The 15,829-nt window shown below is 42.4% G+C and overlaps 1 protein-coding gene across 1 annotated transcript in view; it reads left to right on the top strand.

The window, feature by feature from the left end:
- The window catches only part of ITIH5 (inter-alpha-trypsin inhibitor heavy chain 5), a 95,262-nt gene that overhangs the window by 61,676 nt on the left and 17,757 nt on the right, over positions 1–15,829 (top strand). Inside the window, 3 exon segments of the mRNA XM_037510582.2 lie at positions 9,869–10,037; positions 12,970–13,279; positions 14,446–14,987. Coding sequence (XP_037366479.1) covers positions 9,869–10,037; positions 12,970–13,279; positions 14,446–14,987 — 1,021 coding nt within the window.

The raw sequence follows: 15,829 nt of genomic DNA, 5'->3' as shown, positions 1-15,829 counted from the left end.
TTGAGTTGGACAGACAAGTAAATACACAAATAAGTAATTACATCCTCGTTAGAAATGTTGAGAAAGAAAAACAGGGTGGCTTTCTGGAGACAACAGGGGAAGGGATGGATTAAGTCCAGAACCAGAAGCTGAGAAGGGAACACAGTGGGGCAGATGTAGGGAAGGGCATTCCAGACAAAGGGAACAGCAGGAGCAGAGGTCCCTGGGAGGAAGAGCTTGAAGGAGTAATGATACTGAAATCTGATAGGTCCTCTGTCACACAGGTTTCCTGTGGGCCTTTATCCTAAGGAAATGGCTGTGGATACAGAGATGTATGAGTAAGGAGCTTCATAACAGTGTTGTTTAAATATTTAAAAATGTTCATTTATGGCTTATGCATACAGTAGAATATTATGCTGCCATTTAATTGATGTGGCAGGCATTTATCTATGGGCATGAAAACAGCCTGTGATATAGTAAATACAAACTTTATAGCATAGCATGATAGGTTACGTGATCTCATTTAACTTAAAATTGCACATACATACAGGAATGTTTCTGAAGGGGCCTGTGGTACAGCAGGGTTTTGATAGTGGCTGTAGCTAAGTGAGCAGAATTTTGTAATTTTGATGTTTTCTTCTGATCTTTTTAAAAATGAATTTTTTGATACTAAAAAATACAAAAGAAAAAATGTGTTGCCAATGTAGGCTAGAGGTGGTCTGGGCCCAGATCATGGCCTCTCAAGAAATTTAGGAAGAGAAGTGTTGGGGAAGGAGGGAGAACAGGAGGATCAGGAGCTGAGACCATGAGGTTAAGGAGGGGTAGAAAGAAGGCTCTGTGAGCTGTCAAGTCTGACTTGCACCAACGTGCCTCCCCCAGTACAGGAAGCAGCAGAGGAGAAATGGGTTTGGGTAAAAAGATAAAACTTCCAGTTGTCAACTTATTGCCTCTGAGATGCTTGCAGGGCACATGGGAAGAAATGGTTAGCAGGTTGGCCTGGATCCAATGAGAGAGGCAGCTCCAGAGAGAAGTCTGGAAGTTAGTGATACGATAACTGGGAATGGGTGAGCTCATCTAAGGAAGCGTGGAGTGAGGGGTTAGGGGTGGATATGAGGAGTTCCAAAGCCAAGGGAAGGGCTGGTCAAAGCAAAGGAGCCCAGGGGGCGGCCAGGGAAGTCATAGCCAGCAGCGTTTTTAAGACAGAGGAACTGCCATCTTGGTAAAGGGCCCACAGATACTTGACAATGCTTCCAGATAATGCTGACAAATTTTGGGTCTGGATTCTGCTTATTTACACAAGATCCTCAGACATATTTCTTAGGAACGGGAGTTGTATTAGGGAGAGGACACAAAATGCAGCTGCCAGTGAATCTATCCTCTGAATAACTGGGTGTGATGGAATAGAAGGGTGGTAGGGGTGGGGGAGGCCCAGTTGCACAAGGAGAGAATGGAGACCCCAAATGATAATAAACTCTACCACTGCCATTCTTTTCTCTTGGAAGAGCTGGGGGAGGGTTAGATTAGGAGGAGAGACAGCCCGCTATAGGAGAAGATGGATTTAATGAAAGATGTTCATTGTTCTCATCCCTGGGTGGATGCAGAGTCCGTGCCGTGCTTTCTGCAAGGGTGTTATAGGAGAGGAATTCATTCATTGCTGCCAGACATGAAGTGAAAGAAACAAAGAATAAATAGCCCATCAACAGGGATCTGGAAGGAATCCCAAAATGAACTGCGCTCATAAGGGTTATAACTCAGAACACTCTCCACACCAGTGATCTTGGGGCTGGTGTAAGTGTTGGCCAGCAGTCTGACTTCCTGGCTTTTATTTAACCCAGGCTCCCAAGGGCGTGATGCATGAGCCCTCCATTGCTCAGTTGCTTTGCCAGTAAAAAGGACATACTAATAGTTGCTTTATTTTGGATGGGTTATGAGGCCTAGTTGATCAACCCCTCAATGCAGGGAAAGCACTTGCACTTGGCATCACACCTGAGGGGCAGGAGGAACACTAGCTGCCAGTGTCATCATCACTGTGCTCCTGATGAGAGCATTCAACTCCTGCTTTCTCAGCATGGGAATGAAGAGACAGGGGAGGTGGGGACAACTGTCATTAATTCAGGAAAGATTGACAAGGAGAATGACAGGTCAACATTGTCTGCTCAGGTCAGACACTTTGAGTTTACTAAACTGTTTAGGAAAGAATGCATTGTGCAAATTGAAAAGTAGATGCTGGTCAAAGACTTTTCAAAAGTGGATTTTGAGGTTTCTATGATATTCAAGGGTTGGGCAATGGAATTAGAGGGTGAGCAGTTGGGTATAGGATTGAAAGGAAAGACCAAAGAGAGGAGACAATAGGAAATTCAGAAGGGAAAAGATGTTTTAGAATCATAACTGTTTTGCTTAGAGAGGAGCAGTTGTAGAAGCAAGGCAAAGAGTAAGAGTGTAATACTGTCTGAAGCCAGGATATAAAGCAAAGACATGATCATCAAATCTGTGGGAGGACCTGCAGAATATCCTCAGAGTCATCGCAGAGCTCCTTAGCACACCTCACTCTAGAAGTCACTGCTCTAGACTTTACTGTTTTTGTTAAATTCTGCTGCCTTCCACCCACTGGCAAATAAAATGTGCGGCTTCTGTGTGCCTTACCACTTTCTTTTTTTTTTTTTTTTCTTTAATAAATTTTATTGTTATATTCCCCATACAATTGCAATCCCCCCATTCTGACCCCAATCCCTCCCCTCCCACCCCCGCCCCCCTAAAAGTGTCTCTGGTTCATAGTTTTTTGTTGATTTTGATTTTCACTTTCTTATAGTTATTCATTTTCCTGGTCCCTTATTTAAGTTTTCTAGATTCCTGCTATGAGTGAGACCATCCGGTATTTTTCTTTTTCTTTTTGGCTTATTTCGCTGAGCATGATCCCTTCCAGCGCCATCCATGTTGCTGCAAATTGCATGTGTTTATCTTTTTTGAATGCTGAGTGATATTCCATGGTATATATGTACCACATCTTCTTGATCCAGTCATCTATTTTTGGGCATTTGGGTTGTTTCCAAAGCTTAGCTATTGTAAACAGTGCTGCTATAAACATAGGGGTGCAGGTGTTCTTTGGAATTGATGTTTCTGTGTCCTTTGGGTAAATACCTAGGAGTGGAATTGCTGGATCATATGGAAGCTCTATGTTTAGTAGGTCCAGAAATCTCCATACAGCTTTCCACAGTGGTTGGACCAGTTTGCACTCCCACCAACAGTGCAGAAGAGTTCCTTTTTCTCCACACCCTCGCCAACATTTGTTGTTGCTAGTTTTTTTAATATGTGCCATTCTCACTGGTGTGAGATGGTATCTCATGGTAGTTTTGATTTGCATTTCCCTGATGACAAGTGATGTTGAACATTTTTTCATATGCCTGTTGGCCATTTGCATTTCCTCTTCAGAGAAGTTTCTTTTAAGCTCTTCTGCCCATTTTTTGACTGGATTATTTTCTTTGTTGTTGTTGAGTCTCATCAGCTCTTTGCAGATTTTTGTGATCAGTCCTTTATCATTAGTGTTGGGTGCAAAAATGTTCTCCCAGTTGGTGGGATTTCTCTTTGTTTTTGTTATTGTCTCTTTTGCTGTGCAAAAGCTCTTTAATTTGATGTAGTCCCAGCTGTTTATCTTTGCCTTCACTATCACTGCTTTGGGTGATGTGTCTGTAAAGATGTCTTTGATGTGCAAATCACGTAGTGTTTCGCCTATATTTCCTTCTATATATTTTATGGTTTCAGGTCTTATGTCTAGTTCTTTAATCCATTTTGAGTTGATTTTTGTGTATGGTGTGAGGTGGTGGTCAAGCTTCATTCTTTTGCATGTAGCGACCCAGTTTTCCCAGCACCATTTATTGAACAAACTTTCTTTGCTCCAATGCATATTCTTTGCTCCTTTGTCAAAGATTAGTTGACCATAAATCTGTGGGTTTATTTCTGGATTTTCTATTCGATTCCATTGGTCTGTATGTCTGTTCTTGTTCCAATACCATGCAGTTTTGATGATTATGGCTTTGTAGTATAGTTTGAAGTCTGGGAGTCTGATGCCTCCATTCCCTTCTTTTTTTTTCAGGAGAGCTTTGGCTATTCGGGGTTTTTGGTGATTCCATATGAATTTCATCAATAATTGTTCTATTTCTTTGAAGAATGACATTGAAATTTTGATTGGAATAGCATTGAATCTGTATATTGCTTTTGGTAGGATGGCCATTTTAATAATGTTTATTCTTCCAATCCATGAGCAGGGGATGTCTCTCCATTTCTTTGTGTCTTCTTCTATTTCTTTTAACAGTGTTTTATAGTTTTCTTTGTATAGGTCCTTTACCTCTTTTGTTAGATTTATTCCCAAATATTTGATTTTTTTTGTTTCAATAACAAAAGGGATGTTTTTTTTGATTTCTTCTTCTTCAGATTTATTGTTTGTGTATAGGAAGGCTACTGACTTTTGCGTGTTGATTTTGTATCCTGCCACTTTACTGAACTGATTGATGAGTTGAATTAGCTTTTCTGTGGAGATTTTGGGGTTCTCTATGTATAATATCATATCGTCTGCAAATAGTGATAGTTTGACTTCTTCTTTTCCTATTTGGATTCCTTGGATGTCTTTCTCTTGTCTTATTGCCCTGGCTAGGACTTCCAGTATTATATTGAAAAGCAATGGTGAGAGTGGACATCCTTGTCTTGTTCCAGATCTTAATGGGATTGCTTTCAGCTTTTCACCATTGAGAATGATACTGGCTGTTGGCTTGTCATAGATGGCCTTTATGATGTTGAGGTATGTTCCTTGTATCCCAAGAATTTCAAGGGCTTTTATCATGAATGGGTGTTGCACTTTGTCGAAAGCTTTCTCAGCATCTATTGATATTATCATATGGTTTTTATATTTCTTTTTGTTGATGTGTTGGATAACGTTGATTGATTTTCGGATGTTAAACCATCCTTGTGCCCCTGGAATGAATCCAACTTGGTCGTGGTGAATTATCTTATGGATACATTGTTGGATTCTGATAGCTAAAATTTTATTGAGGATTTTTGCATCAGTGTTCATTAGGGAGATTGGCCTGTAGTTTTCCTTTTTTGTGTTGTCCTTGTTCGGTTTTGGTATTAGTGTAATGTTGGCTTCATAGAACGTGTTTGGTATTGTCCCTTCCTTCTCAATTTTTTGGAAGAGTTTGTGAAGGATAGGCACTAATTCGTCTCTGAATGTTTGGTAGAATTCATTTGTAAATCCATCAGGTCCTGGGCTTTTGTTTTTGGGGAGGTTTTTTATTACCATTTCAATTTCGCTAATTGTAATTGGTCTGTTTAGGTGTTCTATTTCTTCTTTATCTAGCTTTGGGTGATTGTAGAGTTGTAGGAATTTGTCCATCTCCTCTAGATTGTTAAACTTGTTTCCATATAACTGTTCATAGTAGTTAGTAATTATTCTTTTGATTTCTGCTGTGTCCGTTGTGATTTCTCCTCTTTCATTGATGATCCTGTTTATTTGTGCTTTCTCCCTTTTTTCCTTTGTGAGCCTGGCTAGGGGTTTGTCTATTTTATTGATTTTTTCAAAAAACCAGCTCTTGGTTTCATTGATCTTTTGGATTGTTTTTTTAGTTTCAATTTCATTTATTTCTGCTTTGGTTTTTATTATTTCTTTTCTTCTACTGGTTTTGGGGTTTTTTTGTTGTTCTTTTTCTAGATCTTTGAGCTTCGAGATGAGGTTGTTTCTTTGCGTTCTTTCTTGTTTCTTGATGTGAGCTTCTATTGCTATATATTTTCCTCTTATTACTGCTTTTGCTGCATCCCATACATTTAGGATATTAGTGTCCTCCTTGTCGTTCAATTCAAAAAATTTTTTAATTTCTTCTTTGATCTCCTCATTAGTCCAATGGTCTTCCAGTAGTGTGGTTTTTAATCTCCATGAGGTAGGAAAGTTCCTTGCCTTCTTTTTATGTTTTATTTCTAGTTTGATGCCTTCATGGTCAGAAAAGATGGTTGATATGATTTCAATCTTGGTGTATCTGTTGATGTTTGTCTTGTGCCCCAGTATGTGATCGATCCTGAGAATGATCCGTGTGCGCTTGAGAAAAATGTGTACTCCGTTTTTTTGGGGTTTAGTGTTCTATAGATGTCTGTTAAGCCTAATTGCTCTAGGTCCTTATTTAGAGCTTTGGTTTCTTTACTTATTTTTTGTCTTGTTGATCTATCCATTGTTGATAGTGGTGTGTTGAAGTCTCCCACTACGTATGTGTTTTCTCTGATGTCTGTTTTCAGAGAGGACAACAGTTGTCTGATATATTTTGGTGCTCCTTCGTTTGGTGAGTATATGTTAATGAGTGTTATTTCTTCTTGAAGTATTGTCCCCTTGATCATAATGTAGTGACCATTGGGGTCTCTTTTTATCTTTTTGAGTTTGAAATCTGTTTTATCTGATATAAGTATAGCTGTTCCTGCTTTCTTTTTTGTCCATTTGCTTGTAGGATTGTTTTCCATCCTTTAACTTTGAGCCTATTTTTATCTTTTGTAGCTAAATGTGTTTCCTGGAGACAGCAAAAGGTTGGGTTTTGTTTCTTAATCCAGGCTGCAACTCTGTGTCTTTTTATTGAAGAGTTTAGTCCATGTACATTTAGAGTTAATATTGATATGTTAACATCTGTATTTGCCATTGTGTTTGTCTTTCCTTTGATTTTATTTATTTATTCTTTTAATAACTTTTTTTTTTTTTTTGGCCTTCTTTCATTGTTATTCATCCCTCTGAGGTTCTGGCTTTAGGACTCCTTGTAGTATTTTTTGGAGTGGGGGTTTAGTTGCAATGAAATTCCGGAGTTTCTGTTTGTCTGGGAAGGTCCATATTCTTTCTTCAAAGAGGAAGGAGAGCTTTGCGGGATAGAGTATTCTTGGTTGGCATCTGTTTTCTTGGAGTCTGTTGACTATGTCCCTCCACTCTCTCCTTGCCCGTAGTGTTTCTTCGGAGAAGTCTGATGTCAGCCTGATTGGCTTTCCTTTGAATGTTATCTGTTTCTTCCCTCTTGCCAGCTTCATTATTTTTTCCTTGTCCTGGATTCTTGGGAGCTTTACTATTATGTGTCTTGCTGTATTTTTCCTTTCGTCGTGGAAGTTTGGTGTTCTTCTTGCTTCTTGTATATCAATTTTTAGCTCCTTCTTCACATTTGGGAAGTTCTCTTCAATTATCTCTTTGAATATTTTCTCTGTTCCTACATCTCTCTCCTCTCCTTCTGGTATTCCTATAACTCTTATATTTCCTTTCCTCATGGAGTCAGATAGTTCCCGAAGTCTTTCTTCGTTCTTTTTCCTTCGTACTTCTCTTTCCTTTTCTGTTTTGGTTCTTTTTATTTCTGTGTCTTCAAGATTACTTATTCGTTCTTCCATTTCATCTATTCTGCTTTCATTGCTTTTCCCAGAATTCTTTAGTTCTTCCATTAATTCTTTGATCTCCTGCATTTCTTTTACTTCCCTCTTTAGGGACTCAATTTCTTTCTTCTGACCATTGTTTTCCCTCTCTAGGGACTCAATTGCATTCTTCTGATCGTTGATTATTTTTCCCTTATCATTGTTTTCCTTTATGACTTCTGTCAGTTTTTTAATCACGGCAATTTTAAATTCTCTTTCTGGAAGGCTCAGAAATTCTTCCAAGTTATTGTCTTTGTAATCTGGGGGCTGGCTTTCTTTTTGTGGTGTGCTTTTTCTCTGGAGAGTTGCTAGGTTGCGTGTGGTTCTTCTCCTCCCTACTGTCTGTTTTCTAATTTGCCGTATGCGTTGGGACACTGTGTTGTTGGGACTCTCCGGCATCTTGGGTGGGCTTCTCTGTTCCCCTCTAGTTCTTCCAGGAGTCATCTGTCAGTTTCAAGCAGCCTTTAATGGAGAAAGGTCCCTGTTCTAAAATGCCGATGTGGGTACACACTCCCCTGTGCGCCTGGTCTGCCCCGGCGGTGGGTTCCTGCTCCCCTCTGGGCTTGGACTGCAGGCCAGAGGGGGTCTGGCGTGGGCGAACTTCCCCCGCTCACCTCTGGCTCCTGAGGAAGCCTTCTGCAGGTAGTCTTTACTGAAGAAATGTCCCTGTTCTAAAATGGTGATGTGGGACACACTCCCTGCGCCTCTGGTCTCAGGCACACTCTTCTGCGCGCCTGGTCTGCCCCGGCTGTGGGTGCTCGCTCTCCCTGTGGGCTCAGACTACTTGTTCGGAAGGAGCCAGGTGTGGGCTAACTCCCCAGCTGGCCACTAGCTCCTTCAGTAGCCTGTGCTGGGGTCAAGTCGCTAGGTGGCGCCAGAGATCTCTCCTAGAGCCCTTGGGGAGCTGATTTTCCACCCCGTGGGACAGGGAGCAGAGCGGGGATGGTAGGGTACACCTCAACGGCTTTGGGGTGCTGTGTCTGCCTTGTGCCCCACCGTCGTGGGGAACCCACGCCCCTAATTTCGTGCCCCGGGTCTCAGTTCCAAAGCCCTCAGTTCCAGGACTCAGGCTGTAGTCCAGATCAGTGGCGCGGGAATGGCGCCTTTTGAATCCCGCTCCCCTGCCTGGGCGCCTTGTTCCTGCTCACTCAGGGAGGGCCTCCGCGGTCTCCCCGCAAGCCTAGGTCGCAGGCGCGGGGACCTGGGCAGCTGCAATCCGGTCTGGATCCGCGCCACTTTCCGCGCAAGCTTACCGGGCGGCCGGGGCTGTGTGCTGGTGCCTTACCACTTTCTAGTGCTTTCATATAGTCACTGATTTAATTGACTGTCTGGTGAGATGGGCATTATATTGTCTTACCTTACAGATGGGGTAACTTAGAAACAGTGAAATAAGAAAGGTACTGTATGACGGGAGCAGTGCCACATAGACAATAAGTGACAGACCAGGGTCAAACCCAGACCAACAGACCCAGAGCTGCTAGCACACATGCACTTTACTGCTGTGAAAGTTCCAGAAGTCCTTGTTCTGGCAGTTACGTGAATATTCCTTATCTCTCACACTGAATCTCTAAATGTCTAACAACAACACTATTTAGAGAAGAAGTTTCACGTCTAGCCTCCTAGCATTTTTCTGTTTCTAGTTTCATATGGTGTCTTTCTTCTTCCATAAGTCATGTCTTTTATCCACACAATTATATTCTGGACCTCTCTAGAATGCACCTGCATCTCCCTTTTGATTTGCTCAAACCATTTTCCTTACCTTCTTTTCAGAATGCCCCCTTTCTTTCAAGGAGTTCATATTCAAATAACCCTCATATTCAAATTCCTCTTTTGCTGTGAAGCCTTTTCATGTCACTCTAGTCCACAGTGTTTTTATTCTCTTAAAGTCCTATGGTATTTAAAAAGTGGATTTTGAGGTTAACCTTTGAGTGTCAGAGTCGCTATCACTGGGTGATCTGAGGCTGATGGGACCCAACCTCAGAGGTCACAGTAGAGTAAGGGAAAGCAAGGGGAAGCAGGCCTTCATGGCTGTGGAATATGCACTCTAGTAGATGACGTGTTGCGATAGTGCTCCCCTAAAGGAGTGACAGATCAGCTCCTCCTGGAGGAGTTAGACAGCTTCAGATAGAGACCACGCTCCCTGAGCTAGGCTTTAAAGACTGATGAGAGGCTTGTCAGGTGAAAAATGCAAACAAGACAGCAGGGAGAGCAGGCGAAGAACACCTGAGAATTGTGAGAGCATGGTGACCCGGAGGCCAAGGGAACCCCTCTTTGCACCAGAGTTCAAGTTCATGTCTTCTGTAAAACTGCAATGTATTTATGCCGGTTGTTTCAGCTGGATGACAAGCTTCTTGACATTTACCCATGTGCCCTTCACATAGTAGGCACTTAATTATTTCCACCGTGCATTCTTCAAACCAAGAGGTTGTGGACTAATGTGATCAGATGTGAATAGTTTTGTTTTGTGTTTGCCTAGACCAAGGATGCTCTCTTCACTATTCTCCATGATCTCCGACCTCAAGATCATTTCAGTATCATTGGATTTTCCAACCGGATCAAAGTGTGGAAGGACCATTTGGTATCAGTTACTCCTGACAATATCAGAGACGCCAAAATCTACATTCACCATATGTCGCCTTCCGGAGGTAAATATGAGTCCTTTTCACTGAGCTTTAATGTGATAATGAGTGGGGAGCTAATTTTCTGCCAAGAGATGAGGATTTGAAAACTGAAGCTGATCACAGGAAAGGAGATAACAGGTGAGAGTTTTCCCAGAAGCTTATGTTTCGCTAAACACCAAACCTCTAAATTTTCCTTTTCCAGGCCCCAAACTAAGATGGTCATTTAAGTTATAGGGGAGAATACCTGATAGGTTTTGGAACCTTTCCTGGCTTATCTCTTGGATCCTGAACAATGAAGCTGTTTTTGTGCGTTGCCTTTGCATGGAGAACTAAAGCTAAATAGACGATCCAATGATTTGTGTGCTTGAATATTAGCACCAGAGGAAACAGCAGATGGAGCTGAGTCGCTCATCCTCTGGATGGGCTGTGACAGTGGGTATGGCGTGAATCCCCTGGGGAAGGTGGGATATGGTAAATGAGAGGGGAGGATGGTGAGCTGAGTCTTGGCACGTATGGCTTCGGTGTGTGCCGAGGTCAATGTGCAGAATGCTGAAAGAGGAGGGAAAAGTTCGTAAGAAATTCTAAGATTGGAGAAGTAGCACTGTGTGTTCTATGCTATGGGTAAGATCCTTCAACTCAGGACCTGGGTCTTACTCTTGCTATTATCTGTGTCACAGTGACTCAGGCCAGGTGTGCAGTACTGGTGTATTCAGTGCGCTTGAACCTGATTGCCACAAATCCTACCCCCTTTCTTAAAGACCCTTTATAGGGATTCTGTTTCCTGAAGTTGTGGTTTTCATTAATCCTGCCTTGGTTATATGAAAATATGTAAAACAGCCAGTTCATGCTTCTTCCATTTGAAAATTTTCCTGTTTCATATATTCATTATCTCCTATCAAAACAAAGCCCTTACTTCCCAAATGAGCTTCATTTAGAACTTGACTTTGCTTGACAGACTTTGAATTACCATGGGATTTCCTATCAATCTCCACAATGTGGTCTAGGATTTTTTTTTTACTGGTTGATGGGAGAAATAAAAAAATGAGATTTGATGTTATAGTGATGGTCTATAGTCAATAAGACTGAAAGTCCTTGAGGAAGAATTCTTCATCTTTGTGCAGCCCCCAATTCCTTGTGTAGTTGTTAATATACACTACCTGATCAAGGAGTATTTACTGAACTAAATTTACATTGGAATGATGAGCTTTAGAAAACACCTCATGTGTGTTATGTTCTTTTGGAATCCAAACCATAAAGATCTCATTGGTTTCTTTTATTTTTTCCTCCACACTTCATTGCTTCCAATCTCTGCAGATGGACAGAAAATTAATCTGCTCCTCTCAATAAGTATAATGTCAAGCTTGGTGACATAAATTCTGAAACGAGACCGCCCATATTTTGAATCCATCTCCACCATCTATGAGTCATTTAACTTCTCTGTGCCTCAGGTTCTTGAGCTGTAAAATGAGGGCTAAAATAGAGTTATCAGGATAAAATGAGTTAAGATATTTAAACTACTTAGAATAGTAGTTGGCTGGCTCCCGGGAGGTTGACTTCAAATGTCTGATATGGCCATTTGTACCTGCCTGCGAAGCCCCCTTGGGGCACTTGGGTCTTTGAGGAGCCTGGGTGAGTTCTGGATGAATAATAGAACCCTCTGTCCTATTGTCCCCATGGACCAAGCCTCAATGAGGGAAAGAGGGTGGGAGATGTTCAACTTACCATAGGCGGCCCCAAACCCTCCTTACATTTGGACACACATAGATATACATTTTTTAAATTGAGGTAACATTGGTTCACAAAATTATATATGATTTAGAGGAATAGGATTACACCCTTCAGCTGTATATTACCATATCACACTCACCAAATGGCACAGACAGTCGTCCACCATAGTTCGTTGAATATATGGTTTTTTTAGCTAGAAGTTCTGGGGGATGTAAAGCAATGCGGGAAGGTATCTGGTTTACTCAAACATAGCATACTTTGTGGGTAGATAAAATTACTCTGGTAAGGGAAGTGGTTATAATTGATTGGTATAAAATGATTGGTATACAATTCAACAAATTTACTGAAATAGTGAGTTGTGCATTAAAAATGGGTGATGTTTTGTATGTACATTTCATCTCAATAAAACATTGGAAAAAACACATTGGAGTCATTGAAAGGAAATCAGTGTTTAGGTCAACTGTGAGATCTCTTGATTTCACTTGGTGATGGGAAAACAGTGGCAGCAGAGTTGAATGAAAGCCTTAGATAATCCAGAAAGCTCATATTAGCTGCAGTTTTGACCTCATTGTATAAACCATCAATCTTTACCACCCACCAAGCAAATGCCTGTCTAGCACATTGTCCCCTGTCTTTAATCAGTGCTACAAATGACAAGCGCCTCTGAGGGGAAAGTGGCAAATCTGGAGATGGCAAATGTGAAACTTCTGCTTTGTGGGGGTTCTGATAGGCAGAGGTAATCTGAAGGTAGGAGGCAAGAAAAGGTGAGATGATGAAGGCAATAGGGAACTAGTTAGTTCTTTACTTACCACCTCCAGTCACGGTTAAAGTCACCTGGGGTTATCTCCATTGCCCCACATTCCCACTGCCAATGGGCAGTCCTTTCCTATTTCTCCCTCCAAATTCCTGTACCAAGCAGCATCCTGCTTTTCAAAGCTGTTCTCAGAAAAGGTGTCGAAGCCATTAATACTAAGGTATCTTCAGGTAGAGGTTATAATAAGGAGGATAATTCCGTGCCATTTCTATTCAAGTTTCTGGACAGATATGTGATCTGATACCACCCCATAAATGCAGTGGATTCTGTGCTCCCCCCTTTCTACCAGCCACACACACATACACCACTCCTGCTAAGGCGTGAATGGTTGTTAGTGGCCACAGCTCTGAATGTGCTACCAAGTTCAGAGTGTGATCACATCAGCTTGAGCTGTGCTGTTTTTGTGGTCAACAGGAACAGATATCAACGGGGCCCTGCAGAGGGGCATCAGTCTGCTCAATAATTATGTGGCGCACAATGACATTGAGGACCGGAGTGTGTCCCTCGTCATCTTCCTGACAGATGGGAAGCCCACGATCGGGGAGACTCACACCCCCAAGATTCTCAACAACACCAAGGAGGCAGCCCGTGGTCAGGTCTGCATCTTCACCATTGGCATCGGGAACGACGTGGACTTTAAGCTGCTGGAGAAGCTGTCGCTGGAGAACTGTGGCCTCACACGGCGTGTTCTCGAGGAGAACGACGCGGGCTCACAGCTCATCGGGTCCGTTTGTCTGTCTTCCCGGGGTATGATAGGCTCTCAAAGTGGGCATGAGGGCTGGATTCAGTGAGAGACTCAGAAAAGAGGATGTCTTGCTACATCTGAACCTGGAAACAAGTATACCTCATTACACTGGAGATGTCATAATGGGTTTTGTTTTTGCTGAATTACATTATTTTTTATTGAGGTAATAATTTAGGGTTACAACACGTACATCATGATGGGTTTTGAAACCAGGCAGATCAGGCTGCAAATTTTGGTTTTGCTTTGTGACTATAGGCAAAATTTAAGACAGGCTGTGCCTCAATTTCCTCATCTATAAAATGGGAATTATAGTTGGTTGAGAATTTAATGAGCAAATCAGTATAAAATACTAGCAGAATGGCTATTGTGTTAGGTATTCAATTAATTCTGTGGTTACAATTGTGTTCTTGACATTTCAAAGCACTTTCTGGTACATTTGTTCTAGATTCACTCTGTGAGGTACGTGGAGAAATAGTTACCTCCACTTTGAAACTAGTTCAAGTGATATTTTTATTTTGGAGTAAAATGACAGGTTAACACTGGTAATTGTATTATCTTTTGATCTTTTGAAGTAGAGAAGAAACTAGAACTTAGGTCTTCTAAATCAGTTCAGTGTCTCCCTACAGTTAACATGTTTACAAACATGAAACACAACTTTGTTGATGGTTCCAGGAGGTTCTGACTCGCATTTTGGCATAGATGCTTTAATCTGCTTTGTGCCATGTGGAGTATGTATTTAAGAGGAAAATAAGAAAAAAAGAAAAGGTGAAAGTTAAGCATATTTACAGGGTTTCATAGCCACAATCCAAAACCATTTATTAGTGATAAACCTATTTGGAGATCTCTAAGGTGGGCCATCAAATAGGTGGAAACTGCTGGAGGAAGATTTTGATGTACTGCAAGGAGGTTCTTCCTCCTACTCAGAATAATTGAAAAGACTCATGAGAGAGTGAGTCCTCTGTCACTAGTGGTGTTCAAGCCACTGCTGCATGGCTGACTGTCAGAAATGGTCTGGTGGATACAAGGTGGAACTGGAGCATTTCTAAGATCATCCAGCCCCCTGCCAGCCTACGATCTCGTTCAGGACCCACCTGCCTTTAGCCAGGACAGGACCCTGATTTTCCCTTTCTGTTCCTCCTCTCCAGGTTCTACGATGAGATTAGGACCCCTCTCCTCTCTGACATCCGCATCGATTACCCACCTGGCTTTGTGGAACAGACTACCAGAACGCTGTTCCCTAACTACTTTAACGGCTCCGAGATCATCATTGCTGGGAAGCTAGTGGATAGGAAAATAGATCAACTGCACGTGGAAGTCACGGCCAGCAACAGTAAGAAATTCGTTGTGCTGAAGACAGATGTGCCAGTAGAGCCCCGGCAGGCAGGGAGCACCAGGCCCAACCCTGATGGCAATGACCCCAACCACATGGAGCGCCTCTGGAGCTACCTCACCATGAAGGAGCTGCTGAGCTCCTGGCTGCAGAGCGGAGAAGAGCAGGAGAAGGAGCGGCTGAGGCAGAAGGCCCAGGCTCTGGCTGTGAACTCTCGCTTCCTCACCCCGTTCACTTCCATGAGGCTAAAGAAACCGGCCCTGCAGATAGAGCAGCTGGAGGACTCCACAGGCATGTCTGCTGCCACTGGGCCAGAAACAGTGATGCAGAGCCTGCACGGAACCAGCGCACAGCCAGGTACTAACACTGCAGTGGTGTGCATGTGCAGAGGCCAAGGGTCCCTTCCCGCCTGCTTTTCAGGCAGCCCCAGGTCAGCGGGCAGATGTTTTTATTATATTTTAGTTTTTTACAAACAAAAATCCTAAATGCAACCCATAATCTCTGGAGGCAGTGTTACGGTCGTGTGCTATTGTTACAAGCTGTACATCTCCTTAGGGAAACTAGAACAGGTGACATTTGTCTCAAAGATGTTGTCCAGTGAAGTCGGTCGATCGATAAAACATCAGTGCTGAGTACCTATCAGGCATCAGGCATTATGAGAACACCCAGTTGAGCATGCAAGTGTTCATTTAAGTGCCTTTCATTATTTTTAAGTACTTCAGGGTTAGTCATTGCATGTGTACACAGATTGTATTCCTGGAGAACACATGTGATGAACCAAGTTTTGGATTCTTGAGAATGTCCACCCTGTCCACACTTGTCACTCAGAAGCCAAACAGAAACAGTCACCATCAGTCCCTGTGCCATTCTGATGAGGGAATTAGTAACAAGAGCAGGAAAAGGAAAAGCAGTTCAACCAAAGCAGAGGATTATATTCTCAGTAATATCTGTTTGTAGGGAAAAAAACAGCACTGTTTTTATGCAAGAATTATTAAATTCCGGTCAAGTCCACATTTTCTTAGGAGAAGGAACTAACTTAACCCAGACCCTACAGCTGTCTCCTTTCTTCCTGACACTTGAAACTCAGAAGCTGCCAGGCAGGGGAAGAGAGCGTTATGTTAGGCTGCAGACAGAGCTGGGTTTCATTTCACTGACGGCCCTACGCTGCTGTGCATCTCAAGGCGAGTTCCTGAACCTCT

This window comes from Talpa occidentalis, unplaced genomic scaffold, assembly GCF_014898055.3.
Source record: "Talpa occidentalis isolate TD23 unplaced genomic scaffold, MPIMG_talOcc4v2.1 talOcc4.14, whole genome shotgun sequence".
Lineage (NCBI taxonomy): Eukaryota > Metazoa > Chordata > Mammalia > Eulipotyphla > Talpidae > Talpa > Talpa occidentalis.
This window is presented reverse-complemented; position numbering and strand designations above follow the sequence as displayed.